This window comes from Triturus cristatus, chromosome 2_1 (assembly GCF_964204655.1).
Source record: "Triturus cristatus chromosome 2_1, aTriCri1.1, whole genome shotgun sequence".
NCBI lineage: Eukaryota > Metazoa > Chordata > Amphibia > Caudata > Salamandridae > Triturus > Triturus cristatus.
Genome location: NC_140581.1, coordinates 186,075,633 through 186,094,437, shown reverse-complemented (window position 1 = coordinate 186,094,437; position 18,805 = coordinate 186,075,633). Strand labels below are relative to the sequence as shown.

The 18,805-nt window shown below is 49.6% G+C and overlaps 1 protein-coding gene across 1 annotated transcript in view; it reads left to right on the top strand.

Moving 5' to 3' along the window:
* The first annotated feature begins 436 nt into the window (after positions 1–436).
* SMAD7 (SMAD family member 7) overlaps positions 437–18,805 on the top strand; it is a 51,489-nt gene continuing 33,120 nt past the window's right edge. Inside the window, exons 1-3 of the mRNA XM_085629597.1 lie at positions 437–1,770; positions 7,610–7,663; positions 14,293–14,364. Coding sequence (XP_085485723.1) covers positions 1,302–1,770; positions 7,610–7,663; positions 14,293–14,364 — 595 coding nt within the window. The 5' untranslated portion in view covers positions 437–1,301. The remainder of the gene's footprint in view (positions 1,771–7,609; positions 7,664–14,292; positions 14,365–18,805) is intronic.

Genomic DNA, 18,805 nt, shown 5'->3' with positions numbered 1-18,805 from the left:
GGGATTTAGGGCACCCTACCAGGGCACGTGAAGACAGAGTGGCCGCAGAGCCCCGTGGCGCCCCCATTCCCGTTTGCACGCACACAGGGTGTGGGATCAGGGACTTGGGGCACCCTACCAGGGCACATGTACACAGACTGGCAGCAGAGCCCCGTGGCGCCCTCCCCCTCACAAGCACGCAGTCTCAGGCTACTGCAAGCAGAGCTCTCGGAAACCCGAGCCGCTGTTTGCGCAACACAATCCCTTTTTTTTTTCTAAAGCGACAGGGTGTCTAGACGGCCATGTGACCGGGCCGCGCCACTGCGCACTGGAGACTGAGAGCAGAGCCGGGGGCTGCCAGCCAGGGACAGGGCTGGGGGAGCGTGGAGACAGAGAGGCCAGGGGGGCGGGAGAGACGGGAGGAGGAGGAGGAGGGAGGAGGAGGGCCGAGAGCTGGCAGGGGGAGGAGAGTCAGAAGGAGCGAGGAGACGCGGAGCGCACTAGGTAACATCCACCTCACTGGATGCACAGCTCTGAGCCGACGAGCCGCGCGAGTGGACGGCAGAGAGAGCCGAGAGAGCAGTGCCAGGGCCCGCGTGTTCCAGCAGCACAGTGCCTGGAAGGCCCTCTCGCACCCCACGTCCACGCCAGGATCATGTGCACAGGGAGCCCGACCGCGGGGGGCATGTGACGCCCTGGATTGCCGTGCAGCCACTTTTATTTTCTTTGCAACATTGCTTCTTCCCTTGGTGCCCCCCTCTGGCCCCATGTTGAACCTTGCGCCCTTCTGGACACGCAGCCGGGGATATTTCGTGGGATGCTGCCTGCTTCTGCCCTAAGGATTTGTACACAGCGTGGGCCTGTGCTCCGGACTTAGGTGGCTTTTATTTTTGCTATTTGGTGTCGTGCATTTTCTGTGACTAACAGCCAAGAGAGGTGGACGCAGCTTCAGCCCCGTGGGGCGCACAGGGATGCTCTGCCTGCCCGGAGGCAGGCAGTAAGAGGCTGGATTCAGGGGGAGCCCCTGCCCGCGGAGGGTGAACGTCCCGGGGAACCCCGCGTGGAGGTGGCCGCAGTCTACACTTGGACCACCGGAGGAGCCCCACTGGAGGTGACCGGATCCCCGGGGGCCCCTGCGCGCCCGGAGACTGGCGCATGTCGGAGAGCGCCTGGGCCGCCCGGATCGCCCCCCGCTCGGCGCCCTCTCGGGGGGCGGCTGCTGTTGGCTGTGCCCCGCCGGACTCGGAGCCCGGATCCTTCATGGTTTGCGGACGGCATGCTCGCCTGGTAGCCGCCGGGGAAGCCTCAGCTTGCCGTCCCGCATGTTCAGGACCAAACGATCGGTGCTGGTCCGGCGGCTCTGGAAGAGCCGAGCGCCCGGCTGCGGGGAGGGCGCGGAGGCCGAGGCCCGGGACACGCACCCCAGCGGCACCAGCACCGGGGGCTGCTGCATGGGCAAGGCGGCCAAGATCGCCCGGGCCGCGCCGGCCCCCCCGGAGGCGGAACTGAAGGCGCTGGGCCACTCGGCGCTGAAGAGGCTGAAGGAGCGGCAGCTGGAGGCGCTGCTGCAGGCCGTGGAGTCCCGCGGGGGCGCCCGGACCGCCTGCCTCCTGCTGCCCGCCGAGGCCCGGCCGCAGGCCCTGCCGCTCTTACTCTGCCGCCTCTTCCGATGGCCCGACCTCAGGCATTCCTGCGAGCTGAAGCGGCTCAGCGGCTGCGAGAGCCACGGCAAGGCTGAGCCCGACCTGGTGTGCTGCAACCCGCACCACCTCAGCCGGCTCTGCGAACTAGGTAAGGGACAGTGCTGCACACTAACCTCCTGCACACTGGGCACTAACACCAGCGGCATGCACCACCCCTCCGCAGTCTGCCACAAGTCCTGCTGCTAGCTAGGTAAGGGGCTGCGCGTGCACTCTAACCTCCTGCACACTGGGCACTAACACCAGCCGCCCCCTGCGCAGTCTGACACAAGTCCTGCTGCTAGGTAGGTAAGGGGCAGCGCTGCACACTAACCTCCTGCAGACTAGGCACTAAACCAGCGGCATGCACCACCCCAGCCGCCCCCTGCACACTGCCACAAGTCCTCCGAGGTAGGTGAGGGGCAGCGCGCGGCGTGTGCACATGTGGCATGCCGTGGTACACACTTCACTCCTGCACGAGGGGCACCAACTCCAGCATGTATCACCCCAGTCACTCCCTGCACACTTTCTAAGTATTGCACACTCGGTGTGTATATGCGCATAATAAACTTATAACGAGAGGCGCCTGCAACTGGTTCTGCGAAGTAGGTCGCTTGCACAGGTTGTAATACTTTACCCTAACTGTCATCCTGCCTTTGTATACCGTCCTGCAGTTGTGCATACAGAGCAGTAGACTGCACACGGACACTACCCTCTGCACAGGTACAACATGGACAGTGCACATCGCCACCCGAGACTTTCTTTGATGTGTGCACACGTCCTCCTGTTCACTCCAACTGTTCCCAATTCTCAGACTTAACAGTGTTGCCCATCACTCGGTACTACTTCACCTAGAACGAAGTACACGACCATAGTGCCTCGTAACTCCCCCCTACCTGACCTTCCCGCACTAACCCCTCCACCCACTGATAGGCCTCTGCAACACAACTTATCCCCACGCAGTCAGCCCCCATACATATACTGAGACACCTCCTTCCCTCGACGTTACCGCAGGGCTGGCACACCTCGTGTACTATCACCTATCTACCCATGCTGCCCTGCTCTGCATGTGCGACTCCGCATACTCTCAGTTATTAATGAGGTGAACATACGTGTCTTAGTTATCACACGCCATGGTGATTTGTGCGGCCCCCTTCGTGTCAGCGTCCAGCCTGCTGTGGGCATCAATCTTGCACGGCGTACTACAGCCTCACGTGCACCGTGACCCCACGTGACCTGCCTATGGTGCACTTATTAACGTTGCACGACAGGCAGCCGTCGTGGGATGAGTTGCCGCACCATCCCTGTGGCCTGTGCACATTCATGCTACACCATGGATTGCCCTCCACCACAACAAAGAGCGCCCTATTCAGAACACTATATGAGGGCCACACTTGTTGACCTGTGCCATGTCAGTGGCGGGCATTAAACGTACGCCACAGCAGGGGTCCACGCGTCCAGGTCCCTGTGAGGTCACTTCTCTCACGCACACTGGTGGGAAGGCTGGCATAGAGTTCACATTTCTTTCACAGGCCTGGCCGTGGCCTGTAGAGTCCGTCGAACACCTGCTATATTATGAGGCCCACCTCCTGCTATTCTCTGGGACTGCCTGCATTACCAGGGCTTTCCCTGCAGCCCGTGCCGGGCAAGGGGCCTGTGTTATGGGGCTTGCATTCCGAATAACACTAGGAAACCAAGTACTTCCGGGGCTTCTGTGCCCCACACAAGCCTGGTACTTCTTCATGTCATGACCCCCCCCCCCCATTCCTTACTGGCAGGGGCAGTCCTTGTGGCACAGAGGTCTTTCGCACTGCATGTGGTTTCCTTTTCTTTGTAGGTAGCACAAGAGACTTACTTCCTGCCCCAGGCATTGCATACAATTCAGATGATGCAAGGAACCTGCTTACTGCCCACGGCGCCCAGGCATTCCAAGTAACTACTGCCTGGGAATTCCATGCATGCCATGTAACACATGGGACCTACATACGGGTAAAGACATACACAGGGGGCCCATATAGTGTCTGGTGTCTTCTCCTGCATTCAGTGTACTTACTACAAGGAACCTACGCACTTTGCAAGACTACACTAACATTCCAGTGAGCCTCTACTTTCTCGGGTGTCACTCAACGGTCCTAGATACTGTCCCGTGCTTCCTTGCTTTACAAGTGGCACAAGAAACATCGTTCACAGGGGGCACCCTACCTCCCTGAAACTAAAGCCCCCATGCCCAGCCAAAGGCGTCCTTTTGCGTTCCAGGTAACACAGGGGGCGTATATGTCCCTGGGCTCTTCGCCTACACTTCCCCTAACACTTGGAATCGACTCGTAATACTGCACAGTGCTGCACAACATTCTAGGTAATACAAGGGACAGCTACCACCAAGGGCTTCTCACATTTCAGGGTTTGCAACGGGCCATCTACAATCTGACACTTCTTTACATTCCAGGTAACACTGGGGGGCATCTACAGTCTGACACTTCCTTACATTCCAGGTAACACAGGGGTGCAACTACCACCTGAGACTTCCATATATTCCAGGTAACACAAGGGGCCATCTACCACCTGAGACTTCCACACATTCCAGGCAATACAGGGGTGCAACTACCACCTGAGACTTGCATACATTTCAGGTGATACAAGGGGCCATCTAACACCTGAGACTTTCATGCATTCCAGGTAACACAAGGGGTCTTTTTAGACCTCCTTACAGTCCAGGTGACACAGGGGGCCATCTACCACCTGCGTCTTTCGTACATTCCAGGTAATACAAGGGGTCATTTGAGACTTCCTTACAGTCCAGGCAACACAGGGTGCCATCTACCACCTTAGACTTCCATACATTCCAAGTTACACAAGGGGCCATCTACCACCTGAGACTTCCATACATTCCATGTAACACAGGGGTGCGTCTACCACCTAGGACTTGTCTACATTCCATATAACTCAAGTCACGAGCAGACTGGCAGGCCCTCCTTACCTTCCAGAGAGCACAAGGATGTTCTATACATATACAAGACATCTGCACACTGCCAGCGTTGCACATTAACCCTTAATTCCTTGAAAGGCCAAGTGCCATTTGATGCCATGTTAACTTCCGTTTTAAGAGCCGAGGAGGCTCTTGGCACCCTCGCGCCACTGTAACATGTAACTGCCACGAGGCACCAGGGTGCTAAGTGGCGCATTATGCGCCCTACCTAAAGCGTGATGGGCCCGGCCGCCTCCCATGCTCCAGGGGCGCCGTGCTTTCTCACAGGTTGACCAGGGCACAGAGAACACTGCTCCATTCACTTATGCACACACGGACCCAGCCTGCTCTGATGTGTACTGGGGCTGTGCACAGCTGTTCCAGTGCTTTGGAATGTAACATCTCCTGCACTGGCATGCATAAGCACATGTATTGAACTGGCATGCATAGGCACATCTATTGCACTGGCATGCATAAGCACATCTATTGCACATCTTCTATACTAGTCTGTATATTCACATCCCCTGCACTCGTCTGAATGGTCTCAACTCCAGTACTGGTCTGTATAGTCACATCTCCTGCACTGGTCTGTATAGTCACATCTCCTGCACTGGTCTGTATAGTCACATATCCTGCACCGGTCTGTATAGTCACATATCCTGCACCGGTCTGTATAGTCATATCTCCTGCACCGGTCTGTATAGTCACATATCCAGCACTGGTCTGTATAGTCACATCGCCAGCCATGGTCTGTATAGTCACATCTCCTGCACCGGTCTGTATAGTCATATCTCCTGCACCGGTCTGTATAGTCATATCTCCTGCACCGGTCTGTATAGTCACATCGCCAGCACTGGTCTGTATAGTCACATCTCCTGCACCGGTCTGTATAGTCATATCTCCTGCACCGGTCTGTATAGTCACATATCCAGCACTGGTCTGTATAGTCACATATCCAGCACTGGTCTGTATAGTCACATCGCCAGCCATGGTCTGTATAGTCACATCTCCTGCACCGGTCTGTATAGTCATATCTCCTGCACCGGTCTGTATAGTCACATCTCCTGCACCAGTCTGTATAGTCACATCTCCTGCACCGGTCTGTATAGTCACATCTCCTGCACCAGTCTGTATAGTCACATCTCCTGCACTGGTCGGTATAGTCACATCTCCTGCACCGGTCTGTATAGTCATATCTCCTGCACCGGTCTGTATAGTCACATCTCCTGCACCGGTCTGTATAGTCACATCTCCTGCACCGGTCTGTATAGTCACATCTCCTGCACCAGTCTGTATAGTCACATATCCAGCACTGGTCTGTATAGTCTCATCTCCTGCACTGGTCTGTATAGTCACATATCCAGCACTGGTCTGTATAGTCACATATCCTGCACCGGTCGGTATAGTCACATCTCCTGCACTGGTCGGTATAGTCACATCTCCTGCACTGGTCTGTATAGTCACATCTCCTGCACCGGTCTGTATAGTCACATCTCCTGCACCGGTCTGTATAGTCACATCGCCAGCCATGGTCTGTATAGTCACATCGCCAGGCCCTGGTCTGAATAGTTACATCTCCTCCATTGGTCTGTATATTCACATCTCTTGCATTAGTCTGTGCATCCCACATGTTTACTTACCAACATTTAGTTTGATTGCTTACTAGAAGGCCTCCTGCACAGCGGAAGTGACGTTGAGTGCACCTACCATTTAAACGCACATACAACATTACCTTTGCATGCCGCGTTAATGGTGCTTTTAGTTACACACATCCCGCTAGCAGTCGGTTCACCCATATCGGTACTACATCGCATTCATAAGCACCCGCACCCCCTGAAACGGAATGCTGGTAACCAAGGTTACGATCCGACTTGCAAGCAACGACAGTCGAACTTCACGTGACTCTTGGCAGCACCACTGCATGTGTGACCGTATTGCTTGTCGCAGCATACTCGCGTAAAATGCGATTGCATGCCTTGCGGGCACTAACCAAAGGTAACTGCCCGTTCCTGTTTATTTTCGCATGTGCGCTCGCGCTTTTGATCTATTTCAATGGTGCAATGTCAAAACACAGCTCCTTTCATTCTTTGGCAGCCTGGGGCTGACCCCACTTAGTTTGCAGACAGTGCAGAGATGTCGCCATTGGGAACATCTGAGAGAAGTAACTGTACTACGCGTCCCAGTTGATCAGTTACAAATGGTTGCGACTGAGTCCCATAGCTTCCCTTATGGACACCTACCAAACTGCATATTAAACATTGAGACTGTGAACAGTTGCGTATTTGGATCGGCTAGCGTTGTGTATTGTTTTCAGCTGGCATTTCTGTTTTTTAATGCATAAGAACTAAGTATAATTTCACTGGGCGCAAGTTTAGAGTCCTAAATGTCTACCCCAAATGAAAATCTTTCTTCCCAATGTGTAATTTCCTTATATGGATGGCTTTTGTATGTTTGAAGTGCACACTGTCTAGCAGAAATTGAACTTGTTGGTTTGACTAACATGTTTGGTCTTGGGTCCCATGCATTTCATAATCATTAGCCTTAAATGCAGCTATACACATCTCTGTCCCTAAAAACTTTCATGGGGGGGGGGGCAGGGTTCGTCAGGCGGGTGCGTAGCACTCTATGGCAGTGGGCAGCAGGGGGCTAGCGCCTCTCCCCGCCCGGCCCCCTCTGTGCGCTCGGCTCGCACAGCACTATTATCAGCCTGTCTGCATCGGGGGTGCTTTCCAGGGCTGGAGTGTGTGTGAGCCGCGCCAAGGAGGCCCGCTCGGCAGCAGATAGCAGAGAGCCTGGCGCCAGGCGGCCCCCTTTGTTTATCTGACTGCGACTTATCAAGGCGATCGCCGCCTGGCTGCCCGGCCTCCAACCCCCAGCGCTAAGACAAACAGCTCGCCTCCAAAGAATGCCCCTGTTATCACAGCCTCCTATCGCGCGCTCCCATGGCTCGGCCTCAACCTCTCTCCCTCTTTTTCTCTCGTTCCAGAGTCCCCTCCTCCTCCCTACTCCAGATACCCCATGGATTTTTTAAAGCCAACTGGTGAGTGCACTTTATTTTTATTCCGTTCTACTTATCTTTTCATTCATGTTTGCCTCAGTTCGGAAGTCTCTGCAGCAAGAAATGAATGTGGCTTTGCTAACTTTTTTCTGTACAGTTTGTTTTTACTTTAAAGGGTCTTGTTCTTACTTGGCTGTTGTTTTGTGGCGATTGATGCCCCTTCGATGACACTAATAATGCATGCGGCGGTGGACGTTTATGTTTTAGCTCTGTTTAGCAGTATATTGTGGCCATATGTTGCATCCATTAAGCGGCTTTTGGTGGGGGTGCCGCATTTATTCTCAAGCCAGTGTGATGTATCGCCTACTTGGGTCCCTGACATCTTTTCTTAGTACATTAGGCACCAGAATAAATATTTTAGGTCATGCGTATTTCAGAAGAAGCAAGTTCTGTAGAGCACATGCTCCTCTCCTTGACCATAAAGAGCGCCTCCAGTTCAGAGAGCACCCGTTCTCTTGTAAGGAGTGCTCTCATTCAGTGCTATTTTGCTTTTCCCTTTGCATTCTGGGACTTGTAGTTTTAATTTTCCATTATTGATTGTATGCCAAAGATGTAAACAAAGGACAGAAAGGGGACTATGTACGCTTGTAATTAAACACTTGATTATTAAACACTTGATGAGGATCTGCAAACTGCCCCCCCCCCCCCCCCCAAAAAAAAACCCAGGAGATTGGTTTGTAAACGTGTGGCATTATTGCATACATTTAATGTTTTTTTTTGTTCCTGGGAAGTGCTGCCAAGCGTCCTGTCCTCTCAGCCGGTTAAAGGTCCCAGGAAGTCACTCTGATCAGATCTTTATGAATGAATGAGACGAGAATGCTATTCATATTGTGTGAATCGGGCGAAGACTCGCTCTGCTTTCCGCCTCCCTAAAGTCACTTTAAAGTTCAGACCCGGGCTTCGGCACTTTCCCTGTACAATGTCGCCCCCCTTTTCCTCCCGGCTTGTAATTGCTTGGAGGGCTGCCAGGGCAGGAGCCCATGGGCGGCTGGCACCGGCCCTTCTGCAGTTGTCTGTGTACATAAACTCCTGGTCGGCAGCCAGCATGCCCCTGACCGGGCAGGGCAGCAGTGCCCTGTTGGAAGCTATGCTGGATACCAGGGGCTTCGGGAGACCGCGCGACTGCTGTGAGTTACTCCATATCCCTGTCTGAAGATGAATTGATCGGGGTATCGATCGCGCCAGAGGTCTCTTTTGTGATTGAGTTTTAACGCCAGTCAACCAGTCATTTAACCGAATCTTTGGCTTGGAAATCTGAAATAAAAGGCTGGTGGCTTAAAATGGTTCCCTTCTTTGTTAAAAAAAAAAAGTCGTGGGCGTTCAGATGGGGTTGAACCCTACAGCTGAGGTAGTTTTACTCCCCACCCTCCCCAGAGAGTGCTGTATAACTACAAGCATTTTCTTCCTGTCCAACCTTTTCCCTGGAGCCGAGAAATGCCTGCTGTAGATAAGGATGCGCGGCCGGCTGCTGCCGCCGCTCTTCAAACAGACCGGCCTCTGCCCCTGGCTGCCGCTTTCTGCAAAGTGAACCTGGGCGCTCTGTGCCAGGAAGCGGCTCGAGCGTCTGATCGATGGAGCCAGGGCAGTCTGCGCCCGTGTATACAATTGTTCCATGCCAAATGGCGAAACTTCACATTGGCGTTTAGTGTTTGAATGAAAGATATTTCCCAACTCAAGGGTTACTAATCATGTCCTCACTGGGAGGACTTCATTGCTCTGCATATGTCGCTGTAGCAGTGCCTTGAACCCACTGAGCTACCTCGCCACAATAGCCATAGATCTGCATTGGCCGCCTCGGACGATCAAGGGATGCATTTATTCATTAGCCGGTGTTGACAGAAGGCGGCGAAAATGTGTGTCAACAACCAAGCCACAAAACATGACTTAGCCATTTTGAAAGGAAGAGTTCTTTGGATCAGCCAATGGGATGTGGTTAATGCGGCCAATCGGAAACTTGAATACAACTGGCTGCTTGCTGGAGGTTAAGAAAAGACCTTGGTAATGATTGGGACTACCTCAAAGGGCTTGGCAATGCACAGTGGGGAGCTGTAGTTAAGCAGTGTGGCTGTTCTTGATCTCAGAGGAAGGCATAAAAAAACTTTTTTATTTAGTGATTCATGCTGGCGGAACCATGCCAGGTTTTCAACCTACCTACTAAGTAAATTACTTACATTTACCTTAATTGCATGCAATTGTACCCTACGTGGGTATCCTCTATGTATGGCCTATATCTGGTTATCTTGGACCCACGTGGCAAGGCATTTAGAGGACTACTTAAGAAATACATGTTAATGTCATTAAAGCCCATCAGTCGAACTTGAAGGAAGTCGTCTTTTGCTAGTATTTGTTGTTTTGTCGGTGGTTGGCTGCGTTTGGTACTGGAGAGCTTGCTCAGTGTTAAATCTCCACGGTGGACTGTGTGAGTGTGAACGGAGTATGCCTATTGCTCAGCCGGAGTAAAGTTCGCCCTGTGCATGCATTGCCAGCCTGCTCGGTGTCTTGTGATGCAATGCTGGGCACGTGGGATCAGCCTCTCTGGGCCTGGGTTGCGGTCCCACAGCCATGCCTTTCATTCTCACGGCTTTCCCATTGGATTTTAAATCACATTGTGTTGGTTTTGTTTACCCAGTGTTACTAGGTGAGGGCCAGGCAGGCCAATTTACAATGTAAAGTAGAAAACGATAACCTGTTCAGCAGGTGGTTGTAGGCACAGCCTTTGAAGCACCTTATACAGGGGTGGTAATCCCACAGCCGAAGTAGGGTGACCATGCCATGCCTGTCCCGTGCCTTGCAAGCGTCTGCCTTGGGTTCTACGGATCCCTAACATCAAGGGGTGATGGTGCGGTCGCTGCCTTTTGGCTAGGTTTGAGCTATAGAAATGACATGTACATATATATTGCTGAGCAGAGAGCATTGCTCGTCATATTTTGATGAGTGTGCAAAACTGAATTTTCTTTTTTGAAAAACTCACGGTTCATTAAAAGGTTGCAAAAATTGGACATTTTCATATAATCTATATTTGAGTTTAAGCACACACAGTGATTTAAAATATATTTTACAGTTGCCCCCTGTCTTAATTCATCTATTTTAGGGATAAGTTTGTACATAATCTTTGCTGTAAATCCATCTGACCTCAACACAGTTAGGTCCGTGCTATAGGAAACTTGAAATAAACTTGTAGAATCGTTGCCTGCATCCCATTTCTACTCGTCTACTTTTTCATCCTCCCTACTTGGCACAGCAGAGCCATTCCCCTTGGCCCATCAGCACATTTCTCCTCTCCCCGTTCTGCCAGCCCCTTCTGGTCTATGGTTCAGGGATGTTCCCTCTGCCAAAGGAGTGTTGCCTCCCACTGGACAGAAGTGTCACTGAGTTTTCCTCACCCCTGAAACAGCCAACCTATACCCTTACTTGTGCCATAATTTGCAAATCCTGCTCCTGGCATCACACCCCTGCCCGTCTCTGGTGCAGCAGAATTTGGTAACTGAGCCTCTATATGAGGGAAATTAGTTCACGTCGCCATGGAAATACTTACTTTTTCATACATTTAACACATTTTATTTTTACAAAAACCTCTTGGGATGTCAGTTGTCGGATCCAGTCCTAGCTCGCCCGCCCCCCCCCTCCACCCACCCCAAAAAGTCTTCCATCCAGAACGTTGACCATGATTACTTTATAGAATAATAGGCTTTGTAGTATATTTTCGGGGTGCAAACTCATTTTAGTAGTGGCAGGCTGGAAATTAAAAGTTCGACCTGGCGGGAGGCCAAGCAAAATCTTGGCTCCAGGATCTCTAAAGCAGAGTTTTATGGCCGAAAGGCCGTGGAAATACCAGCGTAGTTTATTCAAACAACTGCAGCTCAGACTAGACGTTCTGTTTTGTCATTGGTATAAGTGGTGGTGCTGAGTTCCATGTACCTTTGTATCTATCATTTGGCCACTTTCTTTTTTTTTTAACAAAACAAAAAACTGGTCTTGCTGTAGTTGGCCAAGATAGATTCCAAGTCACAAAATGGCTTTAGTTGGTTGCGGTGTATGAATTTCGATACTGGTCTCCAACTTATCCCGAATTTAAAAATACTGAATACCTACTTTGAGTACCCCCCCCCCCCCCCCCAAAAAAAAAGAATTACGCTGACATGAGGCTGTTGAATTTTTCATGGGGTTGTGTATCCAAAAACCTACATAGCAGCATCTAGAATAAGTGGAACCCAGGTGAAAACACTAGGAACCAGCATTGTGTATAAAGGTGTGATGTGAATGACCAGGACTGTTTCAGGTTGGAAGGGGGTGGGTGGGGGTGGATATGCCATAGATCACAGGGTCTGCCATGTTCTGCTTCGGTTAATTATTTTTGTGCCTCTATCCGTGGCAGATAGGAGTTGTGCATGGTGGACATGCGAGTTATTAACAGGTTGTAAGTGTTCACTATGACAGCTCGAGAATTTCAGTGGTTTTACAGCTTGAACAAGAACTCCGTTTGACATTCTGGATTTCTGTGACATTTTTCAATGGGGTACTACTATATAGATGGAGCTGTTCTGCCATCTTTAGCGAGAGGTGCGAGCCAGGGTCCTTTCTTAGAAAGCGAGAGAGGCACGCACGCACGCACCGGCACGCACACGCGCTGGTCGCTGTCGGGGATCCAAGGAGGAAGACGAGGGTGGGAAGCGGAAGAGGCCCGTTCTGGACGAAGACCGTTACAGGATGGAACAATGGTCCAGCCAATCGCGAGTAGGAAGTTGTCCACGTAATTAGAACGCTCAGTGACGCACCCACGTCAGACGCAGCCAAGGGTTAAACAAACGCATTCCTTGGACGGCGCGAGCGCTGCAAGGCATCTCCGAAAGTGGGCTGCGTACAGTATTTCTCAAGTAACTCCGTTTCCTGTCTCCCCTATTGTTTGCGGCTTGATGAAGTGCATCCTGCCCGACTGTATATTCCTGCTTTGAGTTAGCCTGGTCGCCCCGATGAAAGAGATTAACGCGGGGCGGGGGGCACCGGTGGCTGCAAGGGCAGGGCTCAGACAGACTTACTTGAGTACCTCTGGCGTCTCCGCCCCCAGGCCATTTCTACAATCTTATAGTTTAAACACAAACCAGTATGTAGGCAGGCTCTGGGCTTCAGTTACTCGAGTACCACTGGAGTCTCCGCCCTCAGGCCTTGTAGACAATCTTTTATAATTTTAACTGAGCTCAATGTGTGTTTTCTGTTTATTAATTTATGGTCGTTAGCAGACATATACACATATTTCAGCAATCATTTACTGCTCGATGATTTAACAACTGTAAATATCAAAATACACGAGACACCATCATCAACTCCTGAATACTATTCGTAACTGTATAAATCAAAGCCTTAAAACAGTGAAGATAATTAGCTCTGTATAGCAGGAGTATGCCACATTAAATGTGGTGGAAGTGTTTAGTAGCTTTGGCTAGTACTGTTGTGGGACCCGGGTTTTAAATCTGGCCTCCGTTCATGACTTTGCCAATCGCTTCATCTTCCTGTGTCTATAAGCATGTGAAATGTAATTGTGTAACTGACACTTGATGTACATTAGCATGATAGTCTCCCAGCACCCCACCTAATGCAGAGTACGCCGCAGTTCACTAAATAGGGTTGGGCAATATAAATACCATTCCATACACGTGCCCCATAAACAACAACAACAAATGGCAAAAGAGGGATATATATTTTTTAGATCTAAACCCTTGGTACATGAACTTAGGAAAAGAAGCTTCTGCAAACTGAACTATTCAGACTTTCAAGGGAACTTCAAACTAATTGAGAGGTTACAACTGAATTATATCTGTGCTACTTACCCAACACAACCCCTTCCCCCCACACACATTAATCTGTCTATATTTCTAACATTACCTTAAGTACTCCGAAGTAACGAAAAGACGATAGACAGGCCTCTGTAAAACATCCAAATACATCTCTCACTAAAGTGGAATTTCTCAGATTTATGTAACCAGCATTTCTGTAAACATATGAGCTGGGCAATCGCTCCAAAACGTAGCGCCTGCTGTATAACTGGCCTCTACTTTAATTTTTCACTCCTAGAACTACTGCTGAGTTAGAAACCCGCTTTAATATCTCTTTAATATCAAAGGCCTGCCTTGTTTAGGAATGGCTTTGGTGGTATGGCGAGTGTTTATACACTTTGTCTCTTTTGAAATGGCCGCATAGTAGGAATTCTGTGACCGGTGTTGTGGCGGATCCTTCTTTTGCTTGTTGTAAAGAGCCGTCAGCACTATTTCCGAGAGGTAGTTTGTAACACAGTTTTAATTGATCCCTTTTTACACACTTTTACAGTTGAGGACAAAATTGATTTGAAAGGTGCCGTGGAAATATTGATTTTGAAAGGTTTCGGATAACAATTACCTAGAGTGATTCTAGATGGCTTTGTTATCTTATGATTCTTTGTGGTTAATTGGCATTTTCAGCCCCGTTAATCAAATGAATGAACGTGAAAGGAATCGTGGGGACAGAGGTACAGCTTGCATGCACATGTAGCCTGCAATCTCGCATACAAGTTCATTTTTGTGCACAAAACATTGTTACGCCTTGGTTTAATCTGCGTCTCATTCTTTTTCCTGTTGCAGACCCTCCCGACTGTGTGCCTTCCTCCACTGAAACAGGGGGAACAAATTATCTGGCCCCTGAGGGGCTTTCAGGTACGTTTAAAAGACTCATTTTGGTTTCCAGTTCCTCTGGGTTGCTTGGTAAAAATGAAATGGAGTGCGATAATGTGGTGGATGCGAGCGCTGAAGTCCTACAAGTTCATGGTCTAGAACAGTAACATGCCCACGCTGTGGCTTTTGAGTGGGAGATTCACCTCGGGGTTTCATTCAGCACCCTTCATCCATTGGTCAGCTGTGGTGTCACTCACATTTTGCTTCGCCCACAGGAGCATGGGTTAAGGGGTCATTTTACATGGATATATATATATTGTGACTCTTAGTGGTTGGTTTCCTACCATGTGTGCTTTCGTACAAAAACCATTCACAAACAAAATAAGCATTGACAAAGCCAAAATATCCATTTTCAACCCTGCTGTTTTTGGTTGCTGCCATTTTAAATGCAGCACCATGATTGGGTTGAATTGTATCGGTTGCACTGGCTCCTCTGCAAGTAGGCGAGCAGGCAGCTGTCAGAGGTGACCCGAAGCAAGCTGTACAGTAAACAGCGACGTTCTGGCTCCTACCCTAGTTGGCACACCAGGGTTTTCCATAATGTGGCTTTTGTTATTGAAAAGTTGGGCTAGAAGTAATAAAGGCTTTGCTACTTAAGTTCATTAGTTTCAAACATGTATACGCACGTGCTTCTAGCATGTATTGATCATTGGAATTATTTTGATAAAAGGTATGGTCACTTCTGTGGACTCTACCCAGTGAGATCCGGCAGTTCTCATTGGATCAGATTTTACTCCTCTGCCTAGTAGATTGTTATCGGAGGTTGCCCAAAAGAATAGAAGTAAGGAGAAGAACCAGGAAGCGACAGTGTTACACAGCCAGGCCTTCAGGAGTCTCCGGGAGGTTCTCAGGATTCAGTTGCTCGATCAGTGTATTGAACCGCATCGTTGTGATTTTTCCATGACCGCAGTAGTGGCATGGGTTCGTTTCACGCCGTGTGCTGTTACGACTCAGTTTGTAATAATTGATGTTCGGTGTTGGCCTGTTACTTGACCATTGCTTCCTGTGTGCCGGTAATTGCGGCCGGGACTTATTTTCGCAATCAGACTTTGACCCTCAGCAAAAGGGATGCTGAAAGGTGAACATAATTGGGATGGGAAAGATGAGAAAGAGCGAGAAAAGGAGACTGGTGAAAAACAAGACAGCCTTAGTATTCGGAGAGTTATTTTTTTTTTTAGAAAAACCTGCGACCTGCAGATACTTCCTAGGAGTCAAGCTGTGTTCGGAGGCAGTCATGTCTTTTCTACCGTGTGGTGGTGCTGCGGGGCTCCTGTCCCGTTTTCCCCATGGTTCCCACCCCATGCCCGGGTCTCCCGCTCGAGGAGCGTCTGCGGTGGGGGTGTCTTCGAGCGAGCGCTGTTTGTTATTCTTGCACACAATTTATGCCCTGCCTGTGTTACTTGAGAGGGGAGTATGGTGTTTGTTTAACGACCCTAATGAGAATTGTAAGCATGAAAATAAGACCAGCTCGGGGGCTCCCTTCCCCCTTGGCTCTCCGAGGCCGTGGGCCTGAGCGGGGAGGGGCGAGGGGATCAGCGAGGAGCCCTCGGAGCGCTGCAGGGGGGGCAAGCCTTCTGGTTTTTAGTCCAAGGATTTGCAGGGTGGAGTTTAAGGAATACCACATTAAATGAGACAAGGAAGTACTTGCATTTGAAAGGGTATTTTTTTTCTCGAAAGGTCCATATTATTGATAACATCTCGCCTGTCTGGGTCTGCCAGCGGAGGAAGGGGGGCGGGGGCCTGGCGGCAGGAAATAACACGGGCCGCCCTGTGAATGCTTTCTCACTGAGGGCCCGTGTTGGGCTGCCTCCAAGTCTGCAGCACTGGAGAAAGATTGAAAAACTGTGGCCTGGTAATTTTTTCAGGACATATCTATACATTTCTAGGACTTGTTATGAGTGCTTACAGGCGATACAGTAGTTCCTTGTTTTGTTTTAGGATTGGGGTTGAATTAGACCGGCTTGATTTTTGAAAATATGAACTCGTAGGGTATTATTGATCATTGTTTGCTTACCGTTGTTGAAAAATGTATAAAGAATTGAAATAAAAAAAAAATACGTTTTAGTGTTTGCTTATTCATATTGTGTTGACCAAGTCTTGCTATGGATGCAAACAGCCAAGAACACGTTACTGTGTATATAGTACATGAGACTAAAATAGTGGTGACCCCCACCCCAGGATGTTCCGGAGGGTGATGGCGCGTGGCCTAAGTTGCCACAGGGTCGTTTTTACCGGCCTGACCAGTACTTTATTGTCCCTGCCGGTGCGAAAAATAGGAGAATCACCTGAAGCCGCTGTTTCACCCTTGTCTTTACACCCTTTTAAACAGTTAATATAAGAGGGAAGCACGTAAAACGTGTTCTAGAGCTGCTTTAATGAACCCAGGCTGACGATTAAAGTAAACAGACAGAAAGGCCATGTCAAAAATACACACAGATGTCCAGGTCTAAGCAGAATTCTAAAACTTGAACACGTTGCTAGCATTTTTCTCCTGGGAAGGTGGCAATCCATAGCCTGGCACTGCAGCAGGCGAGGCATGGACAGAGGTATGCCACAGATTGGTATTAGGGGTGTGGCAGTCAGGTCAATGGGCGTGGCCAGATGTGGTTCAGGAAGAGGCGGCCCTTACAGTGATTTGTGGAGGTTTTCAGGCAGGGAGGTGTAATGTAGAGTTGTGATCAGGGAATCCTGTCAACCTGAGTGAGGTAACAAGGTGAGTCAAACTCGGTTGGAAATGCGAGCAGCAATGTTTGGAGGCCAGAAGAACCCCCCCAAACCTTGCATGGGGTTCCCTACTTAAATGCCATTGTGTGATATATGTATGTATGTGCTTTGACTGTTTCCTCTCTAATAACCTTTTAATTTTTACACATATGAACCACTGTATTTATGCTTTACTTTGGCCCACGAAAGGTGGTGAGACGGACATTGTAGATGGAAGCAGGCCTTGATTGTAGGTAATGTTTGAGTATATTTCCATTGATGTAGTTCCACAGATAGGCCTCTATTTGTTTGTACGCAGCTTCCTATGGCTAGCAGCAGTGACGTTGAGGGGAGCTCTGTGACTTTGCTGTCAGAGGAGTGTTTTGCTTAGGGCTGTCCGGTACTGTTTCCGTAAGGGGAGGAACCGGATGGCCATGCGCTTGGATTAGGGCTCCTCTTAAAAGCCCAGCATATTCTGGCACCGCAGAAGGCATTTTCTGTCTTTAAATTAGTATTCAGAGCAGGTGCCTCTGTCGTAAGTGTAGCATCTAGGAGGTGGTAGTATTCTAGTGGCAACACAGAAGCCGCACGCGCACTGCATGAGGGCATCTATATAGCGCCTTTTTTCTTTCCAGGCCCAGAGGGATGATTGGCCAAGCGATTGTGTCTGGTGCATGTTTCGTAGTAGAGTTGGTTTTACATTGTTCCCTATCCCTACACTTTTGGGATATCCTGTGTGGGGAAGGATAGGGTAGATTTGAGTGCTAACAGCCCCCTGTGTATTGGAATAAAGGCATTGGACTATAGTGTCAGCAGCCTCTTATGTATGGTGCAGCGTGGTTTTATCACATTCTCGGCTACCTCCTATGAGTGGTATAAAGTTCCCGCAGCACTGTTTGTCTATCATATAGAGGTTTGATAACGGAGCCAGCACCACCTTCTGTGTCTAGTATCCAGTGGTTTGATAAGTGCCATGCACAGCTCCTGCTTAACAGTATACAATGGTTTGATAAGTTCCAACAGCACCTTCTGTGTGTGTGTGTGTGGATATATATATATATATATGTGTGTGTATATATATATATATATGTGAAGTATACAGTGGTGTGATAACCGAGCCAGCAGCTGCTTCTGTGTATAGAACAGTATGGTTTGAGAACGGTGCCGCCTGCGCCGTCTGTGTCTCGTATATAGCGGTTTGATAACAGCCAGCAACACCTTCTGTGTCTAGTATATAGATGTTTGGTCACCGCCAGCAGCACCTTCAGTGTATACAATATAGAGGTTTGATAACCGAGCCAGCAGCACCTTTGTATATAGTACAGGTATGGCTCGATAAGTGCTAGCAGCACCGTCTGTGTATATAGTACAATATGTTTTTATAACCGCGCCAGCTGCACCATCAGTGTATACAGTACAAGGTTTGGTCGCCTAGCTGGCTTCATCTTCTGTGTCTAGTTTTCAGAGGTTTGATAACAGCCAGCAGCACCTTAGGTGTATACAATATAGAGATTTAATAACCGCCAGCAGCACCTTCTGTGTCTAGCATATAGAGGTTTAATAGCAGCCAGCAGCACCTTCTGTGTCTAGTATATAGAGGTTTGATAACAGCCAGCGGCACCTTCTGTGTCTCGTATATAGCAGTTTGATAACAGCCAGCGGCACCTTCTATGTCTAGCATATGGAGGTTTGATAGCAGCCAGCGGCACCTTCTGTGTCT